Genomic DNA, 22,500 nt, shown 5'->3' with positions numbered 1-22,500 from the left:
TCCGATTTGGCCTGTCTGGGTGATGTGGCTGCAGTGGCTTTGCAGGGTCACTGTCTTGATATTTCAGGCACGTTTTGCAGCTTGACAACTTGTTTGTCACATCTCAGTTGATCCGTGGCCAGTAAGTCTCCTTGTGAGCTCTTTTCTTGCATTTCTTGACCCCTAAATGTCCTTTATTGATTTTTCTCAGCATCTTTTTTCTCAGACTCTTCTGGGCGACTGTTTCACTGCCCTGATAGATGAAGCTCTCTCCCACCGTGAGGTCCTCTGTGACATCAGGTGAGCAGTCTGGCTTCATGTTAGGATGTTCATCAGTGATGATGTTTCTCAGTCTGTTCAGTTCATCTCTGTTTGACTCAGTTTTTGTGAGCTTAATTTTCACGTCTGCTAAAGGCAAGAGTGACCATGTCAACATATGTGTTCACTTTCGTTCATTTTAGTGTTCGCTGGCTCTTTTGGGCTGACTGCTCTGGACAGTGTGTCAGCTGTGTACGTGAGCTGGTGTGTGCATGACACTCAGCGTGAGGCATTGCAGTCAGAACATCATCCTTCAAATCCTTAGCAGACAGTCACAGAGTGGTGTTTGGAACAACACTGTCAGCGGCTTGTGGTCCTTAGGTTAAGCTGAGGAGCTCTTTTGTAGATTTGGGCATATCTGGTCTCAGCGTCCGTCGTTACGTGTGATGCATCTACAATCAGTCGCCAGTCATCATGTCTGCAGGAGAACAGTTTCTAGACCAGTCTGTGAAACATCTGGTAAGAATTTGAGGGTTTTCATTGGGTCGGGGTTATAAAACTTCAGAACTGGTTCCTCTGTGAGCACTTTTTTCAAGTCACTCCATGACTTCTGATGCTGATGGATCCATCACCACTCAGTCTTTATCACTGTGAGCCGCCTCAGGGGGGCCAGCCTCTCAGAGATGTTTGGGATGAACTGGCCCATCTACTTTATATTTTCCATTTAACCTCTGATCGTGCCACAATGATCACAAGACCACAATGCTTTCTGCATTGTGGTCTTGGTATGTTTTGGGATCTGGTCTGATGCCCTTGCTGCTTAGGATGTCTCCCAAATCCTCAGTTCGCTCACTCCCAGCTGACATTTCTCTTATTTCAGTTTTAAGCTGTCTTTCTTTGTTGCCTTCAGGGCACATTTCAGTCTCTCATCGTGTTCACACACACACACACACACACACACACACACACACACACACTATGATGTCATCTACTGATGTGTTCACACCTTCACGGTGCTTAAGGACTTAAGGATAGTGTGGATCGTCTTGTGATACGCCTCAGGTCCTGAAGCAATACTGAATGGCAGGCAAAGGAATCTGTAGCTGCTAAATGGACTGTTGAACGTGTTCAAAGTGTTGAAAGTGTTGAAAGCATTGAAAGCGTTGAAAGCGTTGAGTGTGTTGAACGTGTTGAAAGCGTTGAAAGCGTTGAGTGTGTTGAATGTGCAGTTTGGAGCTTCAGTTGTCAGAACCCTGATGATGCTTCTAGCCTGCTGAAATACTGTGGCATCTTTCCTTGTCTTGTAGGTAGCTTGAATTGTTCTCTCTTTATTTCTGTTTAGATCACATGGATCCTTGCAGAGCTTTCCAGTCTTTCTGTCCACAGTGACAATGGAAACTGACCCACTCTGTTAGCTCATCAATCTGTCCAATCACTTTCAAGCTTTCCATCCTGTCCAACTCTGCTTTCAGCCATTTCTGAAGAGCAAACGGCACTTTTTGGCACGGATGAATGACTGGTGGCACACTTTAACTCACTCTAATTGTGTGTTCTCCAAGAAGGGGTCCAAGACTGTGAAACGGGTCGCTGTACTCTGTCCTGAGTTCATCATCATCCTCAGTATCTCCTTCGCTTTCAGCAACGTATGTTCTCCTGGATTCAGTCTCAGACAGACCTGGTCCGGTCTGCACATCTTTTAATTCAGCTGTGAGTGTGAATGCTGTCTGTTCTTGTGTGTCACTCCCTCAATGCTTTTTCCTTTCAGTTTTTTTCTGCTCCATAGTATCTTCTTACTTTCATTTTTGCCTGATTTTCTTGAACATAGCCTCTGATGTCACATTAGTTTGAGCACCGACTCATCGTCAGCTGAGTGTCTGTCACCTTCAGGCTCATTATCCAGCCCTTTTTCCTGTTTCATGTTGTAGATTTTAGACATAGATTTCCTCAGGTTCTCTCTCCTCCGCTGCGTGGACTAAGTTGATTTTACAGCACCAAGCAAACATTTGCCAAATCCTAGGGCTTTTTTGGGGTAGGATGCGGTGTCCCACATTGACCACATGCTTTTCCTTATCAGTCTCTGTTTGTTGGTTTTTCTCCTTTATTTTCTTTAGGAGCTATACTTTCATCATAGCTGCTTAGTGTGCGTCCTTTCTCTGTGTGTTGGCGCTGCAGCTCTGATTAAACAGATCCTCTGCTGGACTTCATCGTCTCTGCTGCAGCGACAGTTTTCCAGATCCAGATCTTGCTCTCTTCGCAATCTCTCCCTCTTTCTCCTGTTTCTTTACTCTGTCACATACTGATTAGTAGTCTCTCTCTTGTTATGTCCAACTTCATTTTATCCTTTTTACTGTCCACAGGAAGTTGTTGTAAACCTCCAGCACTTCATCACCGACAACATGTAGGAATACTGATGCTTTCCTTTTTTCCCTGAGCCCACAGCCACCACGTACTGCTCAAATCGTTTTCAGTCAGATTACCCGTCAGCCGCACGTTGTGGTGTAATCCTTATATTTCACCTCGTTGTGTCCACGAGGGTAAAATAGGCTAATGATGTCCTCTGCTGGCCTGTGTCGCGTACCGTGCTGAGTTAGCTTGTTAGCTTGTTGCTAATGCCATCTAACAATGTGGCTGTCCACCTCTGGTCTCACTTTGTACTTTAGATGTCCAAAGCTCCTCCTTAAGTCCATCTTCTGACACCAGGGATTATTTGTGTCGTGGATCGTTCAAAAACGAGACGTTGGTAACGTGAGGAGCTCTTACTTTATGGAGTAACTTCAGTCATTTACATGTTCAGACTCCTGCTGGCAGAGCTGCAGCTGCTCTGTTCATCACAGCCTTCACAAATAAAGATCATTACTAATGTTATTTTAATATTACTATTGTCTTCTCAGAAACTTTATCTGTGAGTTTTTACAGTATAGCTTCATACAGGATACATCAAAATATTACTTCATCTCAATACAGACAGCCGCTCACAAAAGTGAAACTGAACCGTTGTCTGATTATGAACATAATAAATTATGAATGAATGAATGAATGAATCTTTATTTAGCACAAAAACAAACACACAAATTAAAGTAAACAGGCCTTACAGCAAGTGCAATGAACAGAAACAAAAGGACAAAGAAAAGGTCTATCCTAAAGCTGTACATCCATCTGTTACAAATACTGAAGCCTCGTAAACTTAAATATCACATGTTCAAGAAAGAGCAGGAAGAAATACACACTTATTTATTCTTACCTCTATTTGTACATTCACATTCTGCATAAATGACTGCCCAAATTTTATATAAAAACCTCTACGATATGAACAACTATTCCAGTTTCATATAGAACCCATAACAACAGGAACAGTGATCCTCTTTTTCATGGACAAAACAAAACAGTGAATGTTGTCATAAAGTGAACGGCTGGAGGTTAAATTTTATCTGGACGTTAAATTCTTTAGTCTGTGTCGCAGCAGACGCTAAATTCCTGCTTGTTGTTCTGAATTCCAGAAAAAAATAAATCAACAGAATTGAATTTAAAGACAAAGAGACTCAGAGCGTCTCCTGATCCAACACTGACGACATCAGCGCCATGAAGTGAACAATTCAGCAACACACACACACACACACACACACTCACACACACACACACACACACACACACACACACACACACACACACACACTCACACACACACACACACACACACACAGAAACACACACTCACTTGTTCTTACTGAGTCTCAGTGTGAAGCTGGTCGGGTGTTTCTTGGCATCATTTCTGCATATAAACTGAATTAATTCACTGAACAGAAACAGAATCTGTCAAAGGTTGTAATGTATATGTTCTGTCAATCAATCAGTCTATCAATCAATCTGTCTGTTTGTCTGCCTGTAGATAAAGTTATATATACAATATATAGATAGAGATTTAATAGGACGAGGTAGTTATAGATATAGTGTGTATGTTTAGCATGTATGTATAAACTGTCTTCGGAGGTTTTGCAGCGTTTCACATTTTAGCTTCACATGTTTTCAATCAAGAAACGTGGCTGACCTCAGACTTCAAAATAAAACGTTTGACCGTGGGTTTCAAAACAAAAGTCAGTGAGTAGTTGTGAATCTGCTGTATGGAAACAAAGAACGGTTGACGGGTTTTAGACGGCGTTTAAAGAAACAGTTTGTGCTGAAATAGTCTGCCAGTGTCCTGCAGCATCAGCCCGAAAACATCTGCACATGCTCAGTAGTGACCTCACTCGACCCAAACACGTGTTTGTCATTAAAGCTGCAGAGATGCAGCTGACAGAAAAGGAAACTAAAACATGCAGAAGACATCAGGAGAACCAGATCGACAGAGGTTTACTGAGCCTCAGTGCCATTTCTGAGAGTCAGGGGGACAGAGACAGTGGGACGTCCTCAGTGAAATACAAGATTTTATCTCTTTAACTTTTAACTTATAACTTTATAGACCAAAGTTCAGTTTGTGTGTGTATGTGTATGTGTTAACAGGAACTGGTGTGCATTCGTGGTGACGAAGACGGTGAGCTGTGTGGTCGAGGATGGTGTGGAAACATACGTGAAGCCTGATTATCATCCGTGCAGCTGGGGGGGTGGACAGTGCAGCCGGGTGCTGCAGTGAGTACACACAAAACACACAAAAATACACACTGTAACACACACAACACAGAAATGCACACTGTAACAGGCACACAACATGCAGAAATACACACTGTAACAGACACACAACATGCAGAAATACACACTGTAACACACACAACACACACAGAAAAACACACTGTAACACACACACACACACACACACACAGACAACACACAGGTCTCTGCACTTTTATTGATAAGGCTTGTTATCACAGATCACAGTTTGCCTTGGAGGGTTTTACAGCAGGCACCATCCCTCTGTGCTCGGATCCTCACATGAACTAAAAAAAAACTATAACAGGAAAAACTGGTAGAAACCTCAGAAAGAACGACTGAGGAGGGATCCCTCTTCAGGACGGACAGATGTGCAGTAGATGTAATATATGACAAACTGATAAATTGATACATAGGACAGAGCGAGAGAGGGTGAGATAATCAAAAAATAACAATAATGACAAAAGCATAACAATAATATACATAAATATTGATACATTTAGTCTCTGGTACTTTGTATGTTACGCACATATATTGTTGGTTAAGGATGTCACTATGATTTATATGTGTATAAAAATAGTAGAAATATGACTAATTACAATGGCAGCAGTAGTTGGCGTCGAGGGGGATCACGACATCAGCACAACCATGAACTCAGTACAGATGCAGCCATAATCCGACAAGAGACAAGAGGCAAGAGGGAAGCAAGCCTCCAGAGAAGAAGCCGAGTTAGTTAGCCAGCATAACTAAAAGCTTTATCAGAGAGGAAAGTCTGAGCCAGCGATAAGTATAAGTTTTCCCGGATCATGGCTGCACCGTAACCGTGGTGATGGATGTGCTGATGCTGTGATCCTGCCTTTGGCTGTGCTAGTGTCGTGGCGTCACTGATGCTGTACCTCCAGCTCAGCTTGGATTGTGGTCTTGGTTGTGCTGTTGCTGTGGTCCTGTCTGTGGCTGCACCTGTGTCATGGGTCTTGATTGCACCAATGCTGTGATCCTGCTCTACGCCATCTGCTACTGCCAATGTTATTGTTATTCATGCTTCCACTATTAATATACATGTGACTGCTGTCGCCACTTACAATATTTGCAAGTAAAATCAAATGCTATTTTAAATTACATTTATTAATTTTATTTCTATTAATATTGTTATATGCTATGTTATTGTTACGATTATTGCTGTGTATCTCTCTTTCTCTCGCTCTCTCTTTCTCTTTCCTTTATGTCATTTTGTCATATACTGTAATTTAATTCTTTATAACAACATCTATTGCACATCTGTCCGTCCTGAAGAGGGATCCCTCTTCAGTCGCTCTTCCTGAGGTTTCTACCATTTTTTTCCCCCATTACAGGGTTTTTTGGTGTGAGTTTTTCCTCAGGTGATGTGAGGGTCTAAGGACAAGAGGGATGGTGCCTGCTGTAAAGCCCTCTAAGGCAAACTGTGATTTGTGATAATGGGCTTTATAAATAAAATTGACTTGACTTATCAAAGAGGAAAGTTTGAACCGGCCCTAACTATGAGCTCAGTCCTCAGCTGTCCCCCATGTCTCAGCAGCTACATGTCTTTGTCCCTTAGTCCTCAGTTGTCCCCATGTCTCTGCAGATATCGGACCTACATGAGGCCCCGGTACAAAGTGGCATACAAAATGGTGACAGAGATGGAGTGGAAGTGTTGCCATGGATACAGTGGAGAGGATTGCAGTGATGGTCCAATTGGAGGAGGTCAGATTTCCATCAGACCTCAGCCCAGACCAGGACAGGGAGGACACGGAGGACAGGGAGGAGACACCAGCTATGGACAAGGAGGAGGAGGACACAGTGGTGAGTGGACTCTGATCTGGTTTCTGTCAGCAGCAATTTACAGTCTGTCTGGACAAACCCATTAACCTCTGCGTCCTGTGGCTGCTCTGATTTGAGGACGGGTCCAGACCACAAACAGTCGCTGGTGACTGTTGTAATATTGACTGTTTACTGTCTGTGTCCTTTAGTATGGATTGTTTACTGTCTGTGTCCTTTAGTATGGATTGTTTACTGTCCGTGTCCTTTAGTATGGACTGTTTACTGTCCGTGTCCTTTTTCCATTATTTTGCATTTCAAAACAGTTTTGAAGTCAGTATTGATAAGGTGAAGCAATTCTTACCAGATCATCTTGATCAGGAATCAAATCATGTGACCATCATAAAGTGGGCATGTCTGTGAAGAGGAGACTCATGGGTAACCACAGAACCCATCTTCATGCAGATATCTAGAGGTCAGAGGTCAAGGGACCCCTGTGAAATGACCATGCCATTTGTCCATCGCCAGCCTTTGGCCTAACTTTGGAGTGTTACTGTGCCCTTTTACTGGGAATCCAGCCTGACCTGGATGGTACCGCTGGACTCCTCAGGTCTTCCAGTTTCATGATCCAGGGTCATCAGCGTAGCTTCAAATCTGACGCGGTGCAGCCTGTGAAAGACGGGAATGTCAGCCAGCAATTAACGCAATTTAATAAAATGAAGGTGTTAATTACGGACCTTCGTCACCTTGTGATTCAGGGGTTAACAAAATATTCAGACAGCTCTGTTACCAGAGATGAGTTCGTCCCAATGCTGCTGCTGTTTGTGCACCTCCTCCATGATGGAGGCGTGTCTCTCAGCTGTGAAGGAGTTGACAGACGGAGACTCTCTGAGATGCAGTGAGGAGGTTTGGTAAGGCTCGCCGTAACAGATTGACCATGAAGCGATTACAGAAAGTCTGGGGGCGGGGCCTCGTTGAACTGTGTGAAATACTGGGATCTGAGGCCCACAGAGCCGCGCACCGCAGACTGACGGCAGCCGGGTGTGTCCAAGTCTGCCTGAGCAGGTAACTCCTGCCGGTGGAGGGACCGACCTCCAGATTACCGCCTCGCCAGCTTGAATGGCAATCTAAACCTGGACGCTGTCAGTCCACTTTCGGCCACGTTGTAAAATTTGCATCAATGCCTGGCGCACTTTCTGCCAGACGCGGAGTAACCTCTTTCCCAAGTGACAGGAACAGGAAGTCATCTGTGATGAATGAGTGTACTTGCCTGGCCCCGCCCCCCTTACAATGTGACTGTAAGAGCTTCTCTGATTGGTCCTCTGAAGCTACTGCTGTTTTTCTTCCAGGACGAGCTGACAATGAGAAGATGAAACAGCTGGAGGAGAAGATCCAGAGTTTGACCAAAACCCTCCAGGACCTCCAGTCCACCCTTAACAGAGTCACTGCAGGACCAGGAGGAGGAGCAGGAGGAGCAGGAGGAACAGGAGGAGGAAGAAACCCTGCTGATGCAGCTCAGCCAGAGATTAAAGAGACGATTCACAACATTCAGACCAAACTGGACCAACTGGACAACCGAACACAGGTGAGTCCACCTCCTAGTCCACCTCCTGCCCCGAAACCTGATCCAGACACGAGGAGACACTGTGCTCCTCCTTTCTCAGAGTCTGTAACTCACTCCTCTTCTTTTTAGAGTGTGTAATTCACTCCTCTTTTCCTCAGTCTGTAACCCACTCCTCTTCTCTTCAGTCTGTAACTCACTCCTCTTCTCATTAGTCTATAACTCACTCCTCTTCAGTCTGTAACTCACTCCTTTTCTCCTCAGTCTGTATCTCACTCCTCTTCCCCTCAGTCTGTAACTCACTCCTTTTCTCCTCAGTCTGTAACTCACTCCTCTTCCCCTCAAAGTCTGTAACTCACTCCTCTTCCTCCCAAAGTCTGTAACTCACTCCTCTTCCCCTTAAAGTCTGTAACTCACTCCTCTTCCCCTTAAAGTCTGTAACTCACTCCTCTTCCCCTCAGCCTGTAACTCACTCCTCTTCCCCTCAAAGTCTGTAACTTACTCCTCTTCCCCTCAGTCTGTATCTCACTCCTCTTCCCCTCAGTCTGTAACTCACTCCTCTTCTCCTCAGTCTGTAACTCACTCCTTTTCTCCTCAGTCTGTAACTCACTCCTCTTCCCCTCAAAGTCTGTAACTCACTCCTCTTCCTCCCAAAGTCTGTAACTCACTCCTCTTCCCCTTAAAGTCTGTAACTCACTCCTCTTCCCCTCAGCCTGTAACTCACTCCTCTTCCCCTCAAAGTCTGTAACTTACTCCTCTTCCCCTCAGCCTGTAACTCACTCCTCCTCTCTTTAACAGACTGTTGTTGTGTTGTCTTTATGTTGGTACAGTTTTCATTTTCATGTTGATAAAGTTGAAGATGATGATCAAAGTGTAGTTTTGCTGCTCCAACAGGCTCACGATAAAACCCTGGTCAGCATCAATAACCACCTGGTGAATGGGAAAGGGAACGAGCTGGATGGAGGTGCGTCTGGAGGAGGACTGAGTGGAGGGAGGCTGAGCTCACTGAAGGAGGAGATCCTGAGGGAGCTGGAGAGGCGGGTGTCGCTCTCCTGCTCCTCCTGTCAGGTATCATTAGACTCTGTGGGTTTAGTGAGTGAAGGAGAAATAAACTGAGAAACAGTCCAACAGTCAGACGGTGCGTTGTGTGTTTTCAGGCTGGTGTGGAGGATCTCCGCAGACAGCAGCAGGAGGACAGAGAGACCATCAGAGCTCTGCAGAAACAGCTCAATGTTGCAGATGTTCGATATCAGCAGGGCCTGGATGGGCTGCGACGGGAGGTGGCACGTATGAAAGGATGCTGTGACACCATCAATGACCTCCAAAACCGCATGACTGATGCGGAGCGTAAGATCAGCTCAGCCTCAGAGAACTTTGACGTTCTGCAGAACCGTGTGGACGAGGAGCTTGGCAGAGAAGGCGGCGGCAACAACAAGAACGGCGGCTTCAGAGGAGGGGGGTTTGGTGGTGGAATTGGGGGAAGTGGGGGAAGTGGGAGGGACTCTGTGGTGACAGAGGATCGACTGGATAACCGGCTGAAGGACCTGGAGCGACGGATCAACAACACAGTGCAGCGGAGCGAGCAGAGCTGCTCGCATCTGGAGAACGACTTAAAGGACTACTTCCACAGAGAACTGGGGGACCTGAGGACCGTGTTCCTGGACCGCTTTGACGACCAGGCCTTCAGGATCGCAGACGTCGAGCTGGACGTGGGGCTGGTCAAGGACAGGGTGAGCGACCACGGCAAGAGGTTGTCGAAGCTGGAAAACACCACACACATCATGAGCCGACATTTGGAGGAGTGCAGCTGTGGAGGAGCTGCAGGAGGAGCAGGAGGTGGAGCAGGAGGAGGAGACCAGGTCCATGGAGGAGGAAGGTGGGAAGCAGGTGGAGGAGGATCTAGAGGAGGATTACCTGGGACGGGAGGAGAGAGAGAAAGTACCACAGAGAAGTCCCTGGAGTGGAGAGTGGTGGCCAACGAGGACCAGATTCGACACTTTAACACTCGCCTCAAAGACCTGTCGGTTTCTGGAGACTCGCTGCACGATAAGGTGAGAAACACATTTCACATGTTTAGTTTTCTGATGACTTTCGAAGGAAATCGGTCTGTGGCTGTAGGAGGGAAAACACACACAAAGTTTTTTATAACCAACATGAAATTGTAGTGACAAACCAAAGAGCATCCAGATGAGAATGTAAACATTTGCGCACATTCAGATCTGCAGGTTTAATATCAATGTATGTGGAGGAAGACGAGCAGTGCTGGTTGATATTGTGAGTTCATATTTTTACATTACAGAATACACAGCTGTGATCTTCAGAGGAGCATCTGGATGACACTGATGTGAATTTCAGCGGATTTCAGCTCAGAGATTAAAATGAAATGAATGTGAATAAATAAAATATTTTTGAAGCTGAAACAATAACTGTAATCATTATGAATAATAATGTGAATCATCATCTCTGAGGTGGTAGACCTGAGCCATGACGTCCGTAAGATCAAGGCTCTGACCGGAGATCACGGTGAACACTTTAACCGAATCGTGACGGAGGTGGAGCTGCTGGGACATGACTGCGAGCTGTGCGGGAAGGTGGAGGACGAGCTGCGGAGGCTGAAGAATCATTCCCAGGATGCAATGGGGCGCATGCAGAGTCACATCAACAGACTCCAGGTCAGACTGGACTCGGGGAGAGATGGCTGCTGTCTACGGCTGGAGGATGATGTCCGCCTGCTGCGCGATGACGTCAGGAGGTGCTCCGGCCAATGTAAGAGCGGCCCGGACACGCCCACAGGTCAGAGCAACCAATCACACAACTGCTCATTAATCCAGCCCCAGAGTCACTAATCTGTTTACAACAATGACATCATTTCTGTCATGACACAAACTGACAGGAGGGCTGTGACCACATGACCTCCACACCTGGTCATGTGACATCCATCGGCAAGCTCAGCTTGTTGTCACTGCAGTCTGTGCTTTTCTTGTTTTGGAAGTTAAATTTTAAGTATTTTTAACGTAGTTTATGATAGCGATAGAAGTTTGCTCCCAATATATAATAACTTTCAACATTTAGCATCCCATTCTGGTGAGATAGAAAAAAAATCCTGTTTTTAAACTTTTCATAGAATTTGCCATTTTTAAAATAAAATATAAGTTCAGATTTTTGTCCAGACATAATCCAAAGTGCTTCACACTTGAAACTCATTTAAAGTAATTATTTAGTCTGTTTTATGTTTTATATTATGTCTTTATGTCTGTCGTTTAAAAGACACATTTTACTCGAGAAAAAATGGATGCAATTAATGAGACTGGTTTTTAAACAAATAATAAACAAATATTCAAGTAAACGTATTGGAGGGAAGGACAAGCTGATAAATGTTGAAATTAAAATATATTTAAAGTAACTAAACCCCAGCAGGTGCTGGTTCTGCTGGTTCTGCTGGTTCTGCTGGGCGTGGACCGGAGCTGGATCCTGAGAAGCCTTTGGACGGCCACAGTGTGATTGGAGGCTCCATCAACAACAACCAGCTGAAGACGCTGCAGGGCGAACTGTCCGAGGTTATCCTCACCTTCAGCTCTATCAACGACACGCTGAAGGGACTCGAACACACGGTGCAGAAACATGGCAGCGTCATCACAGATCTTGGTGAGCTCAGTAAACAAAGACTCTGCCTTCAGTTTGACACGTTTCTCAGCTAGAGCTGATCCTGTTATCCTTGACAGGAAACACAAAGGACAAGATCATTTCTGAGCTGGACAAAATCCAGCAGGAGGTTACGGAGCACATTGAGGAGAGCCGTGACCGTCTGGACGGGATGGACCGGGACGTCCGGCGCTTCGAGAGCACGCTCCTGGTGGAGATGGGAGACTGTCGGAGGTCCGGAGATGGTCTGGAGAAAAGGCTGTCGAAGCTGGAGGGAGTCTGTGGGAGGCTGGACGGCGTCTCTGACTCTATCCTCAAGATTAAAGAAGGTAACTTAATTTTTCTGCTGCTTTATTTTCCTTTAAAAGGCCTCAACAAAACAAAAGTTCATATTTGTACACAGAGTGGACTCACTCTGGGAGCAGAAAACCAAAAGAAGATAACTGGCTGAACAACGTATGTTGGAGCTAAAGTCACCAAGGTGACAGCCTTTTATCCTGGCTGTGTCTCCATGGTAACTAATGCTGCATGATAATATTGTGGGTGTTGATAAGAGTCCCATGCGGAGGTGTGGCTCATAATAAAGGCAGTAGAGGGTTGTGTCAAGCACGATTACAGTGTTGGCACAACCAGGACCCACAGCACAGGCGTAGCTTCAGGCAGGACCACAGCAGCGGCAAAACCAAGACCACAGTCAGGGCCAGCCGAGGGTCCAGTATCAGTGCAGCCACAGCACGAGCACGACCAAAGGCAGGATCACAGCACCAGCACAGCTATCACCACGGTCAAGCGCAGCCAAGGTTGCTGCCAGGATCCGGGAAAACCAGGAGACAAGGGAGCAGGAACGCTCCGGAGAGGCAGCAGAGTTAGCATAAAGCAGTAAACAGACATAAGTGTTTTCAGATGGAGGGAGAAAGAGAAGGAAAGGAGCTCAGCGTATCAGTTCAACTAAAACACAAGAAACTTGTGCTCCAGAAAAGGATAAGCGCTAAATGAAGAACCGAAGGTCACTAATCAGCAATTATGACTGAAGTATAACGACCCGAGAGCAGTGATAGAAAAGAGAGAAAAAAGAAAGAAAGAGGAAAGAAAGAGGAGGCAGAGCCAGGGTGGCAGGTCTGAACGGACTAAAAACCACCCCCCTGGATCAGGCTGAATGACGTGTCCTATTTTTCGATGTGTTTTTAAATTTGTCCTATGTTTTGATGCGTCGTGATGTTTTTTGTGCTCAGGTCTGAACCGTCACGTGTCGAGTTTGTGGACATGTGTTTCTGGTCTGAATGAGTCAGTGCACCATCACGGGGGAATCATGGACATCCTTCAGAAGAACCAGGACGACGTCTACAGCAGGATGAAGAACTTGAACTCCAGCTTGAACCAGGTTCTCAAAGACCTTCAGAGTTTCTCTGAGCAGGATCTGACCGGTGAGCCACTCTCTTTGATTCATTCTGTTTAATTCAGATATTTTCATGTAGTTTCTGCTTTCTAAATAATTAAGTGCTGAGCTGCTTACTATAAACTGATGCAGTGAATCAGAAAATGTGGTGAAGCAACTGAAAAGACTTGTATAGGGAAGCTCTCTGAATCTATATGAGAAATCTAAAAGTTTGTTTTGTTTTGGAGGCACTGTGCTGTTCAACAGAGGTTTGAGTTTGTAGCTCAATTTGTTAACTCACTAACTGCAAAGCCAGGGGAGTATTTGTTATAAACACGGATGGAAAAATACCAAAAGCCTGTCTGATTTATGTGGTGAATGTTCACTAATCAGCAAATGAATTGCTCATCCAGAACTCAGTGGGTTTATCTGACAGTCCAGTTTAAACATTCAGGACCGAAGACATGCAGCATTCGGTCAATAACCCAACAGCAAAACTAACAACAAAACAAATACTAACTGCTGCAAAAAAACCCATAATGTCTGTTATTGAAAACACACGTCAGTCACCTGATAATATATGCCAATAATCTATATGGTATGCTACACTACAATACGATGCAATGCAATGCGATACAGTATGATACAGCTCTAAGTTAGAATAATCTTAGTATCCAGGTAACAAATGAAATGAATAGTAATGTTAACGGTTTAAGATAACAGAGAAAGGAGGAAGATGAAGCCGTGCATCATCAGCGTAATAATGATCAGACCACCATGTGTGACTGTCTGACCTAAAGGAAGCATGTAGACCGCCAGAGGTAGAGATATGAGCGATTGGATGATAATGACGATGATGGTGATGATGATGATTATGGTGATGATGATGATGATGGTGATGCTGATGATGATGATTATAGAGATGATGATGATGGTGATGGTGCTGATGATGATGATTATGGTGATGATGATGATGATGATGATGGTGGTGACGATGATGATGGTGATGATGATGATGATGATGATGGTGATGATGTTGATGTTGATGTTGATGTTGATGATGATGCTGATGATGATGGTGATGATGTTGATGTTGATGATGCTGATGATGGTAATGATGGTGATGGTGATGGTGATGATGATGTTGATGGTGATGATGATGGTGATGATGATGATGCTGATGATGATGATTATGGTGATGATGATGATGATGATGATGGTGATGCTGATGATGATGGTGATGATTATGATGATGATGATGATGGTGATGATGATGATGCTGATGGTGATGATGATGGTGATGATAATAGTGATGATGATGATGGTGATGTGCTGATGATGATTATGGTGATGATGATGATGATGATGATGCTGATGATGATGGTGATGTTGATGATGATGCTGATGATGATGGTGATGATGATGGTGGTGATGGTGATGATGATGGTGGTGATGGTGATGATGAATATGATGATGATGATGATGATGATGCTGATGATGATGGTGATGTTGATGATGATGCTGATGATGATGGTGATGATGATGGTGGTGATGGTGATGATGATGGTGGTGATGGTGATGATGAATATGATGATGGTGATGGTGATGGTGATGATGATGATGATGATGATGATGATGATGGTGATGATTCTGATGATGATGATGATGATCATGGTGATGGTGATGATGATGGTGATGATGGTGATGATGGTGTTGATGATGATGGTGATGCTGATAATGATGATGGTGGTGGTGATGATGATGATGCTGATGCTGATGATGATGGTGATGATGCTGATGATGATGATGGTGATGGTGATGCTGATGATGATGATGGTGATGGTGATGATGATGATGATGATGATGGTGATGATGATGATGCTGATGATGATGCTGATGATGATGATGGTGATGATGATGATGGTGATGATGATGATGATGGTGATGATGATGATGATGATGATGATGATGATGATGATGATGATGATGATGATGGTGATGATGGTGATGATGATGATGATGATGATGATGGTGATGATGATGATGATGATGATGATGGTGATGGTGATGATGCTGATGATGGTATTAAAATAAAGCTGAGCTTTGCTGTGAATAGCTTCCTGCTAACATGCTAATAGTCGTTCATAAACTTTATATCAACAAACAGCAGCGGTGAAAGTAACGACTGCATGTCTGATTTGTGAAACTGTTTAAATTCTGCATGTTTAAACCAACATAACCCACATAACATAACCCAGAGACCCAAAGGTTTCCACATGGAATTTAGTGTGTGAGTCTGAAATGGGGCTAAAAAAATGATTATCACATTCATTCTCACTTTACATCACTGACATCATCACATAGGCCTGCCTGGACCCCCAGGACCCCCAGGAGAAAGAGGTTTCAATGGTCTGCCAGGTCCCCGAGGGCCCCTGGGAACTCCTGGACGACAGGGTGAAAGTGGAGCACGAGGTCTGCCTGGTACGACAGATATTTCAGATATTTATGTTGATTCTGAGTTTATAAGGACAAAAAGTTTGTCTGTACAGACTTTAGATTCCCCCGAGGAATGTTTCCCGTCAGTTTTATTATGAAGAAGAACAAATTGTTGTCTGCTCATAGTCTTTTCTGATTGTTTTTGTTTGTTTGTTTGTTTTTACAGGTCCTAAAGGTGATACAGGTATGTTCTTTTTTTAAATAAAGATTAAAAGCAGTGAACTGGCTGAAACAGGTGAAAACATGTCAGTAGGGTTTGTTTACTGTCTGTTGGTGCTGTTTCACTTTGCAGAGCTGTGCTGTTCCAAACACCTGAAATTAATGAACTGTTTTTCAAAATTTCATGAAAGAAATTATTTCAAACACAAACACAAACACACACACACACACACACACACACACACACACACACACACACCACCATTTGATCCTTTTTACTATGTAAAGTGCCTTCGAGTTTCTTGAAAAGTGCTCTATAAATAAAATGTATTATTATAATAATAATAATTATTATTATTATATATAAAAGAAATTTTTTTCTCCGGCTAACATGGGGTGAAAATTGTACCGAATGCTTGTTCTTCACACCCGAAGAGACAAAGACTGAGTCCAGCCTGTCTATCACAGCTGATCATCATCTGATTAATCCCATTGATTAGGCGTCACTTCATAAATCAAAGGAAAATTCCCTGCAGATTAAGCAGCCGGTGAAAATATTAATTTCAACATAAAAATCTGTCTAAGTCGTCAGTAAAAGATTTGTGTTTTCAGGTTTACCTGGTGCTGACGCTCATGTTCCCAGACTGTCGTTCTCTGCTGCTCTCACGGCTCCCATGGACCGAGCGGGAACCATCATCTTCGACAAGATCTTTGTCAATGAGGGAGACTTCTATGACCCGAGAACAGGTAAACCTGATAGGACACAGCAGCTCGGGCGCAGGTTTGATCCCTGCACCTCCTGTCCTCGTGCTGATGGTCAGACCAGCAACTTGCATTTTTCTTTCATCAGTGCGTATAAATTACCATTTAATCTCAACAACACCTGGTCATCACGAGCGGTGTAGACTTCAGACAGTTTTATTCAACCCAAACGGGCAATTCATTTTCACAGTCTACCAAGACCAAACACAAACTGACAGACAAGAACACGCAGTACTCGTGTGGTCGCGTTTATACTGACCCACACAAGGACTGGGCAGGATAAATAAAAGAAATGAGAAAAAGAAAATTCCATGTCTCAATACAAAGTGAATAAATAGGATGTTCTGATGCATTGCACGTCACTCAGATACAGTCATGTATGGATGGGCTTGCCAGCCATGTGAAGACAATAATAAACCAACGATGTGATTGCAAAAATAAAACAATTATTTAAAAAGACGACTGTCAGCATTTAGCAGTCTGATAGCAGAAGGAATAAAGGACTTAGCGAGTAGTGATTGAGAGTACGATTTGTTTATGGGGGGCTTTGTAGCACTGGCCCGAGGGGATTTAAGTGAATTCACTTGACAAAACATGATCACATTGACTGATAATTCCTTTTGCTTTCTTGACTACATATTTCTCCCAAAGGAAGTAAAGGTCTCTCTTCTGGACTCCTGTGATCTTGGAGCAGACTTATATGATACTGTTCAGACTATTCCTGTCCCTCACAGATAACCCATTTAACCGACAGATTAAAGAAAAAGTTACAAGATTTTTGATAAATAATTGAGAAAAAATGCTTCAAACAGTGTTGCAGACTTTTAAGGAGTTAAGTTTGCACAGTAAGTGCATTCTTTGTTGTACACATCTGATGACTGACTGTGTGTTTGCATCCAGCTAAAGTTGGGAATCGAACAGGGTCCCCAGGTACTCGTAAGTGTCAACAATCTTAACCTCTTTACCATGTATGGTGCTAGCTTTGGGCTTATCATTATTTTTCCTGATATCACTGTTAAGTTCCTAAGTTTTTGACACATTCAAGTCAAAGAAGTGTCCATCCATTCATCCATCCATCCATCCATTCATCCATCCATCCATCCATCCATTTTCGTCTGCTTGTCCGAGGGGGCAACAGGCTAAGCAGAGCACTCCAGGTGTCCCTCTCCCCAGCGACGCTTTCCAGTTCAACCAGGGGGACCCCAAGGTTTCCAGGCCAGACATGTTCTAGTCGGGGTTGCCTACTAGTAGGATGTGCTTGGGGCATCTCCAGTGGGAGGCGTCCAGGAGGCATCCCGATCATATGCCCGAACCACCTCAACTGGTGCCTTTCAGCGGGAAGGAGCACCGGCTCTACTCCAAGCTCCTCCCGGATGTCCAAGCTTCACACCTGATCTCTCAGGCCAAGCCTCAGTCACCCTCCGGAGGAGGCTCAATTCGGCCACTTGTATCCACGATCTCATTCTTTCGGTCACTACCCAGAGCTCATGAACAAAGGTGAGGGTTGGAACATAGATTTACTGATAAATTGAGAGCTTTTCCTTCCGTCTCAGCTCCTTCTTCACCATGACACCATGATCACTGCGGATGCGGCGCCAAACTGCCTGTCCATCTCACGCTCCGTTCTACCCTCACCTGTGAACAAGACCTCGAGATACTTGCACTCCTTTGCTTGGGGCAGCGACTCACTCCCCACCCAGAGGGGACAGTCCACCGTTTTCCGGCAAAGAGCTACGGCCTCAGATTTGGAGGTGCTGACTCTCATCCCGACCGCTTCACACTCGGCTGCAAATCGCCTCAGTCCGTGCTGGAGGTCACGGTGTGATGGAACCAACAGAACCACATCATCTGCAAAAAGCAGAGACGCAATTCTGATGTCCCCGAACCGGACCCCTTCCTCCCTCCAGCTGCGTCTTGAGATCCTGTCCCTGAAGATCACAAACAAGATTGGAGACAAGGAACAACACTGGTGGACGTCAACACCACCTGGAATCGATTTGACTTTAGGTCGAGTTAGCAGAAACAGCTCTCACTTTGGTTACACAGGAACCGGATGGCTCGCAGAAGTTACACCGGCACCCCGCACACCACAAAGCACATGTAGATCGGATGAGCAAATTCCTACAACCCCTTCAGCAGCCTCGCTAGGATGAAGAGCTGATCCACTGTTCTGCAGCCCAGACAGAACCCACCCTAACCCTTCCTCCTGAATCTGAGGTTCGACAATCAGATGGAGCCGCCTTTCCAGCACCCTTAAATAGACTTTCCTTGGAAGGCTGAGTAATGTGATACCCTGATAATTGGAGCACACCCTCTGGTCCTCTTTTTTGAAAATGGGAGCCACCATGAATCGCCACCTGACCGTGGTGGAGGGGTTTGCAGTCCCCTGTGATCCTGGGAGTTGTGTTGTCTGGGGCTACTCGCCCCTGGTTGGGTCTTCCAAGGCAAAGTGGTCCTGGGGGAGGGGCCAGACTCAGAGCGGTTCGGAGAAGACCATGATGAAACAGTGTTCTCGGGATGTGGGTACCTCGCCCAGTATGGGCTCACTGTCACTGAATGATGAATGTTTTACTGGCCCGCTGTATTCAGTTTGACCTTTGATCGCTGTTGTTTCCTGTCACCCTCAGGTGTCTTCACTGCCCCTGTAGATGGTCATTACTTCTTCAGCGCTGTTCTGACGGGTCATAAGAATGAGAAGATCGAGGCAGTGCTGTCCAGGTCCAACTATGGCATGGCCCGGGCAGACTCTGGAGGCTACCAGCCTGAAGGTCTGGAGAATAACCCTGTGGCCGAGGCCAAAACCCCTCCGGGGTCTCTGGCGGTCTTCAGCATCGTCCTGCCTCTGCAGACCAGGGACACGGTCTGCGTGGACCTGGTGATGGGTAAACTAGCTCACTCTGTGGAGCCCCTTACTGTCTTCAGCGGTGTGCTGCTGTACGAAGACATGTGATCATTTTAGACTTGTGTAAAACCCACAGACGGCCACACTGTAACATATGATGTCACTTCCTCTTTACGACCCTGACGTCATGACAGAATATTTTAACTTTGACCTGATGTCCGTGTCGAGAATCCGACAGATCACTTTGTTTTAGGACATTTTTCAGACACATGGAGAACAGCAGGTCATCTTAATTCGGTCAGCTGACCTGATGAGATCATATGTCGTCACTCCAGACGTGCGTGTGGACCGGGATCAGGTGATAGTGCTCAGACTGCTCAGACCGCCCAGACCGCCCAGACCGCCATCCTGCTGCTGCTTGCAAATATTAAAACAACGTTTGGGAGAACAGCAACTTTAAAGTGAAGAATTACAGTGTTAACAGGCTACAGTGCCCCCTGAAGGCTGCAGAGAGCATTACAGCCATAATATGAACAAACAGCATTGTGATTTATTGACCATCAGAGTCTCACTTATTGATTTATTAATCTTCAGTCTCATTATTGATTTATTGATCCTCAGAGTTTCACTTAGTGAAGAAAAGTAAGGGTGAAGCCACAGGAACAATCATGGAGTCATTGAAACCTACAGGGATTATCCTCTGAATGTTTAGCGATCATGTGACTGGTATTTTGAAGTAAGTGATTGTGGTTGGAGGCATTGGACGGAAAGATGGACGCTCATCTTAAAGCCATTTCGCCAGCAGATCAGACATTGTCACAGCAACATGTGACAGCGATACTTTAAAAATGATGAAAACCGAAGAAAGCTTCCTAAAAGCAGAATGAAAGTGTTTTCTCTTTGATTTTTTGAGTTCACATTGTGAATGTTGAAAGCTGCAGCTTTTCTTATTTTATTGATGTTCTTAAGTCCTGTCGGTTATGTAAGCATCATCACATCATTTCACTTAAAGACGAGGTTGAAAATACTTAATGTGTTGTTAATGTCAACAAATTCCATGAAAAGTCCAGTGTTGGGAGAAATATTGAGATTGTATTAATACCACATTTTAAACTGCATTCTAAATATGATTTAAGATTTATCAGCAATATGTACTTAAAATATTGGAAGTAAAAGTACAACAATGGAGTTCTGTTATACAGATATATCTCACGCAACACTTTTTAGTAGATTTGTTCACTGCTGGTTTACATTTGAACAGGATTTCATATTCAATATCATTAGAGTTAAAGTTACAATGAATGTTTGTGAAGCTGAAGATGATGGATGACAGTTTCATCTGACGGATAAGTCATTACGACAACTGACTGAGAGAGACATTTGAGAAATGTATTTCCACTCAATGACTTCAACAGATCAGCAGTCTGTTGTTATTATTATTATTATTATTATTATTATTATTGTTATTATTATTATTACTATTATTATTATTATCGTTAGTCATCATTTCCTGAACAGATGGACAGAAGGGTGACTGATATTTATAGCAATAACACTCAGCGAATCGCTTCTGAGGAAAGCAAATGTGAGTAGCTGAAGATTTCATAAACTTTATTGTCTGACTGGCTTTAGTTCACATTTTCATGTAAACCTGTTTTACACTTCATACCTTTTGCATTGATGAATAATTTTCAAAGTCATTAAACACAAGTCAACCCAAACAAGTTGTTTAACAATCTGTTGTTTTTCTAACGTGATAATTTTAATGTTGACACTCCTGTTTTTCTAGTATGTGATAATTATGTTTTCACTATTATTAAATATCATGTTAATCAATATTTACACTATTGTTTTTCTAATGTAATCATTTGGTGTGAATGCGAAGCGGGTGGCTAACGCTCATTGCTAATGCTGTTGCTGTTTTGTTTAATGGTGTAGCCCTGTGCTAATGTTATGCTAAATGGTAGCTCAAGGTAATCGCTATGCTAATTGCTAGGCTAATCGCGATGCTAATTGCTGTGCTAATCGCTGACTGTGTTCTGCCAGAGCAGCAGAAGCTGTGGTGAAACCTTAACCCTCTGTTATCACGATGGACATTTTTGTGTAAATGGCTAAATTTCACGTTTGTTTTTGCAGTCATTTTGGCTGCGTTGGTGCATATGACATGATTTTTTGTAAGAAGGTTTTCTTTTACAAATGTTTTTACATTTTGAAATTCCAATTTCAGTTTTTGTAATGGTTGTATAATACGCTGTGTACAAATTTACTACCCTTTAAGGCCATTAAGGACCAAAATGTCCACTTCCAAAAACTTTGATGGCAATTATGACTTAAATATGAATGCTAGAGAGCAGGAACAGACAAAGACAGAGAAAAAGAGAAAAAATAAATAAATAAAAGGGAAAGAGGAAGCAGAGCCAGGGTGGCAGGTCTGAATGGACTCAAAACCACCCCCACCGGATCGGGCTGAAAGCTCTGCCACCTCCCCCTCCTCCCCCTCCTCCCCCTCCTCCCCAGTCACACGGACGGGGATTTCAACTGAAGAAACTCGTGTTCCAAATCTACACACTAAAGAAACGAGGGTCACCAATCAGCTGTTAAGGCTTAATATAAAGGTTAGAGGGCAGTGAAGACTAACACGTCTTTGGGGTCATCAGGTGGGAGCCTCCTTTCATCAGTGATTCACCTGGTTGGTCCCACAACACCTCCAGGAGGCTCAGCACTGAACTCGGGTGTCCCAGAGCCACTCCCCTAGTGCCGGCCCTCACTGCTCCTGTACAGCCCGAACAGGCCCGCCACCATCAACAGACTATTATAAATAATTTCCTGTCACCGGCGACGGCCGGGTATGGGCCCGACGCTTCAGCGCCATCCATTTTCAGGGCTAGTTGATTCGGCAGGTGAGTTGTTACACACTCCTTAGCGGATTCCGACTTCCATGGCCACCGTCCTGCTGTTTGTATCGACCAACACCTTTTCTGGGGTCTGATGAGCGTCGGCATTGGGCGC

At 44.4% G+C, this 22,500-nt stretch overlaps 1 protein-coding gene and 1 pseudogene across 2 annotated transcripts in view; one reads left to right on the top strand and one right to left on the bottom strand.

Moving 5' to 3' along the window:
- Nucleotides 1–21,333, top strand: part of LOC121942018 (EMILIN-1-A-like) — a 26,503-nt gene extending 5,170 nt beyond the window's left edge. The window contains exons 2-14 of one of the 2 annotated variants that reach the window (XM_088080356.1): nt 4,735–4,860; nt 6,482–6,699; nt 8,004–8,239; nt 9,110–9,283; nt 9,373–10,266; nt 10,684–11,008; nt 11,633–11,860; nt 11,938–12,186; nt 13,090–13,281; nt 15,597–15,713; nt 15,895–15,912; nt 16,500–16,634; nt 19,277–21,333. In XM_088080356.1, coding sequence (XP_087936482.1) covers nt 4,735–4,860; nt 6,482–6,699; nt 8,004–8,239; nt 9,110–9,283; nt 9,373–10,266; nt 10,684–11,008; nt 11,633–11,860; nt 11,938–12,186; nt 13,090–13,281; nt 15,597–15,713; nt 15,895–15,912; nt 16,500–16,634; nt 19,277–19,599 — 3,235 coding nt within the window. In that variant the 3' untranslated portion in view covers nt 19,600–21,333. Of the gene's footprint in view, nt 1–4,734; nt 4,861–6,481; nt 6,700–8,003; nt 8,240–9,109; nt 9,284–9,372; nt 10,267–10,683; nt 11,009–11,629; nt 11,861–11,937; nt 12,187–13,089; nt 13,282–15,596; nt 15,714–15,894; nt 15,913–16,499; nt 16,635–19,276 lie in introns of both variants that reach the window. The other variant, XM_088076436.1, reaches the window with a different exon arrangement.
- Nucleotides 21,334–22,189: 856 nt separating this feature from the next.
- The window catches only part of LOC148190315 (28S ribosomal RNA), a 1,689-nt pseudogene continuing 1,378 nt past the window's right edge, over nt 22,190–22,500 (bottom strand).

Source organism: Plectropomus leopardus, chromosome 1 (genome assembly GCF_026936395.1).
Source record: "Plectropomus leopardus strain MGB_pleo_1.0 chromosome 1, ASM2693639v1, whole genome shotgun sequence".
In the NCBI taxonomy this organism is placed as follows: Eukaryota; Metazoa; Chordata; class Actinopteri; order Perciformes; family Serranidae; genus Plectropomus; species Plectropomus leopardus.
This window is presented reverse-complemented; position numbering and strand designations above follow the sequence as displayed.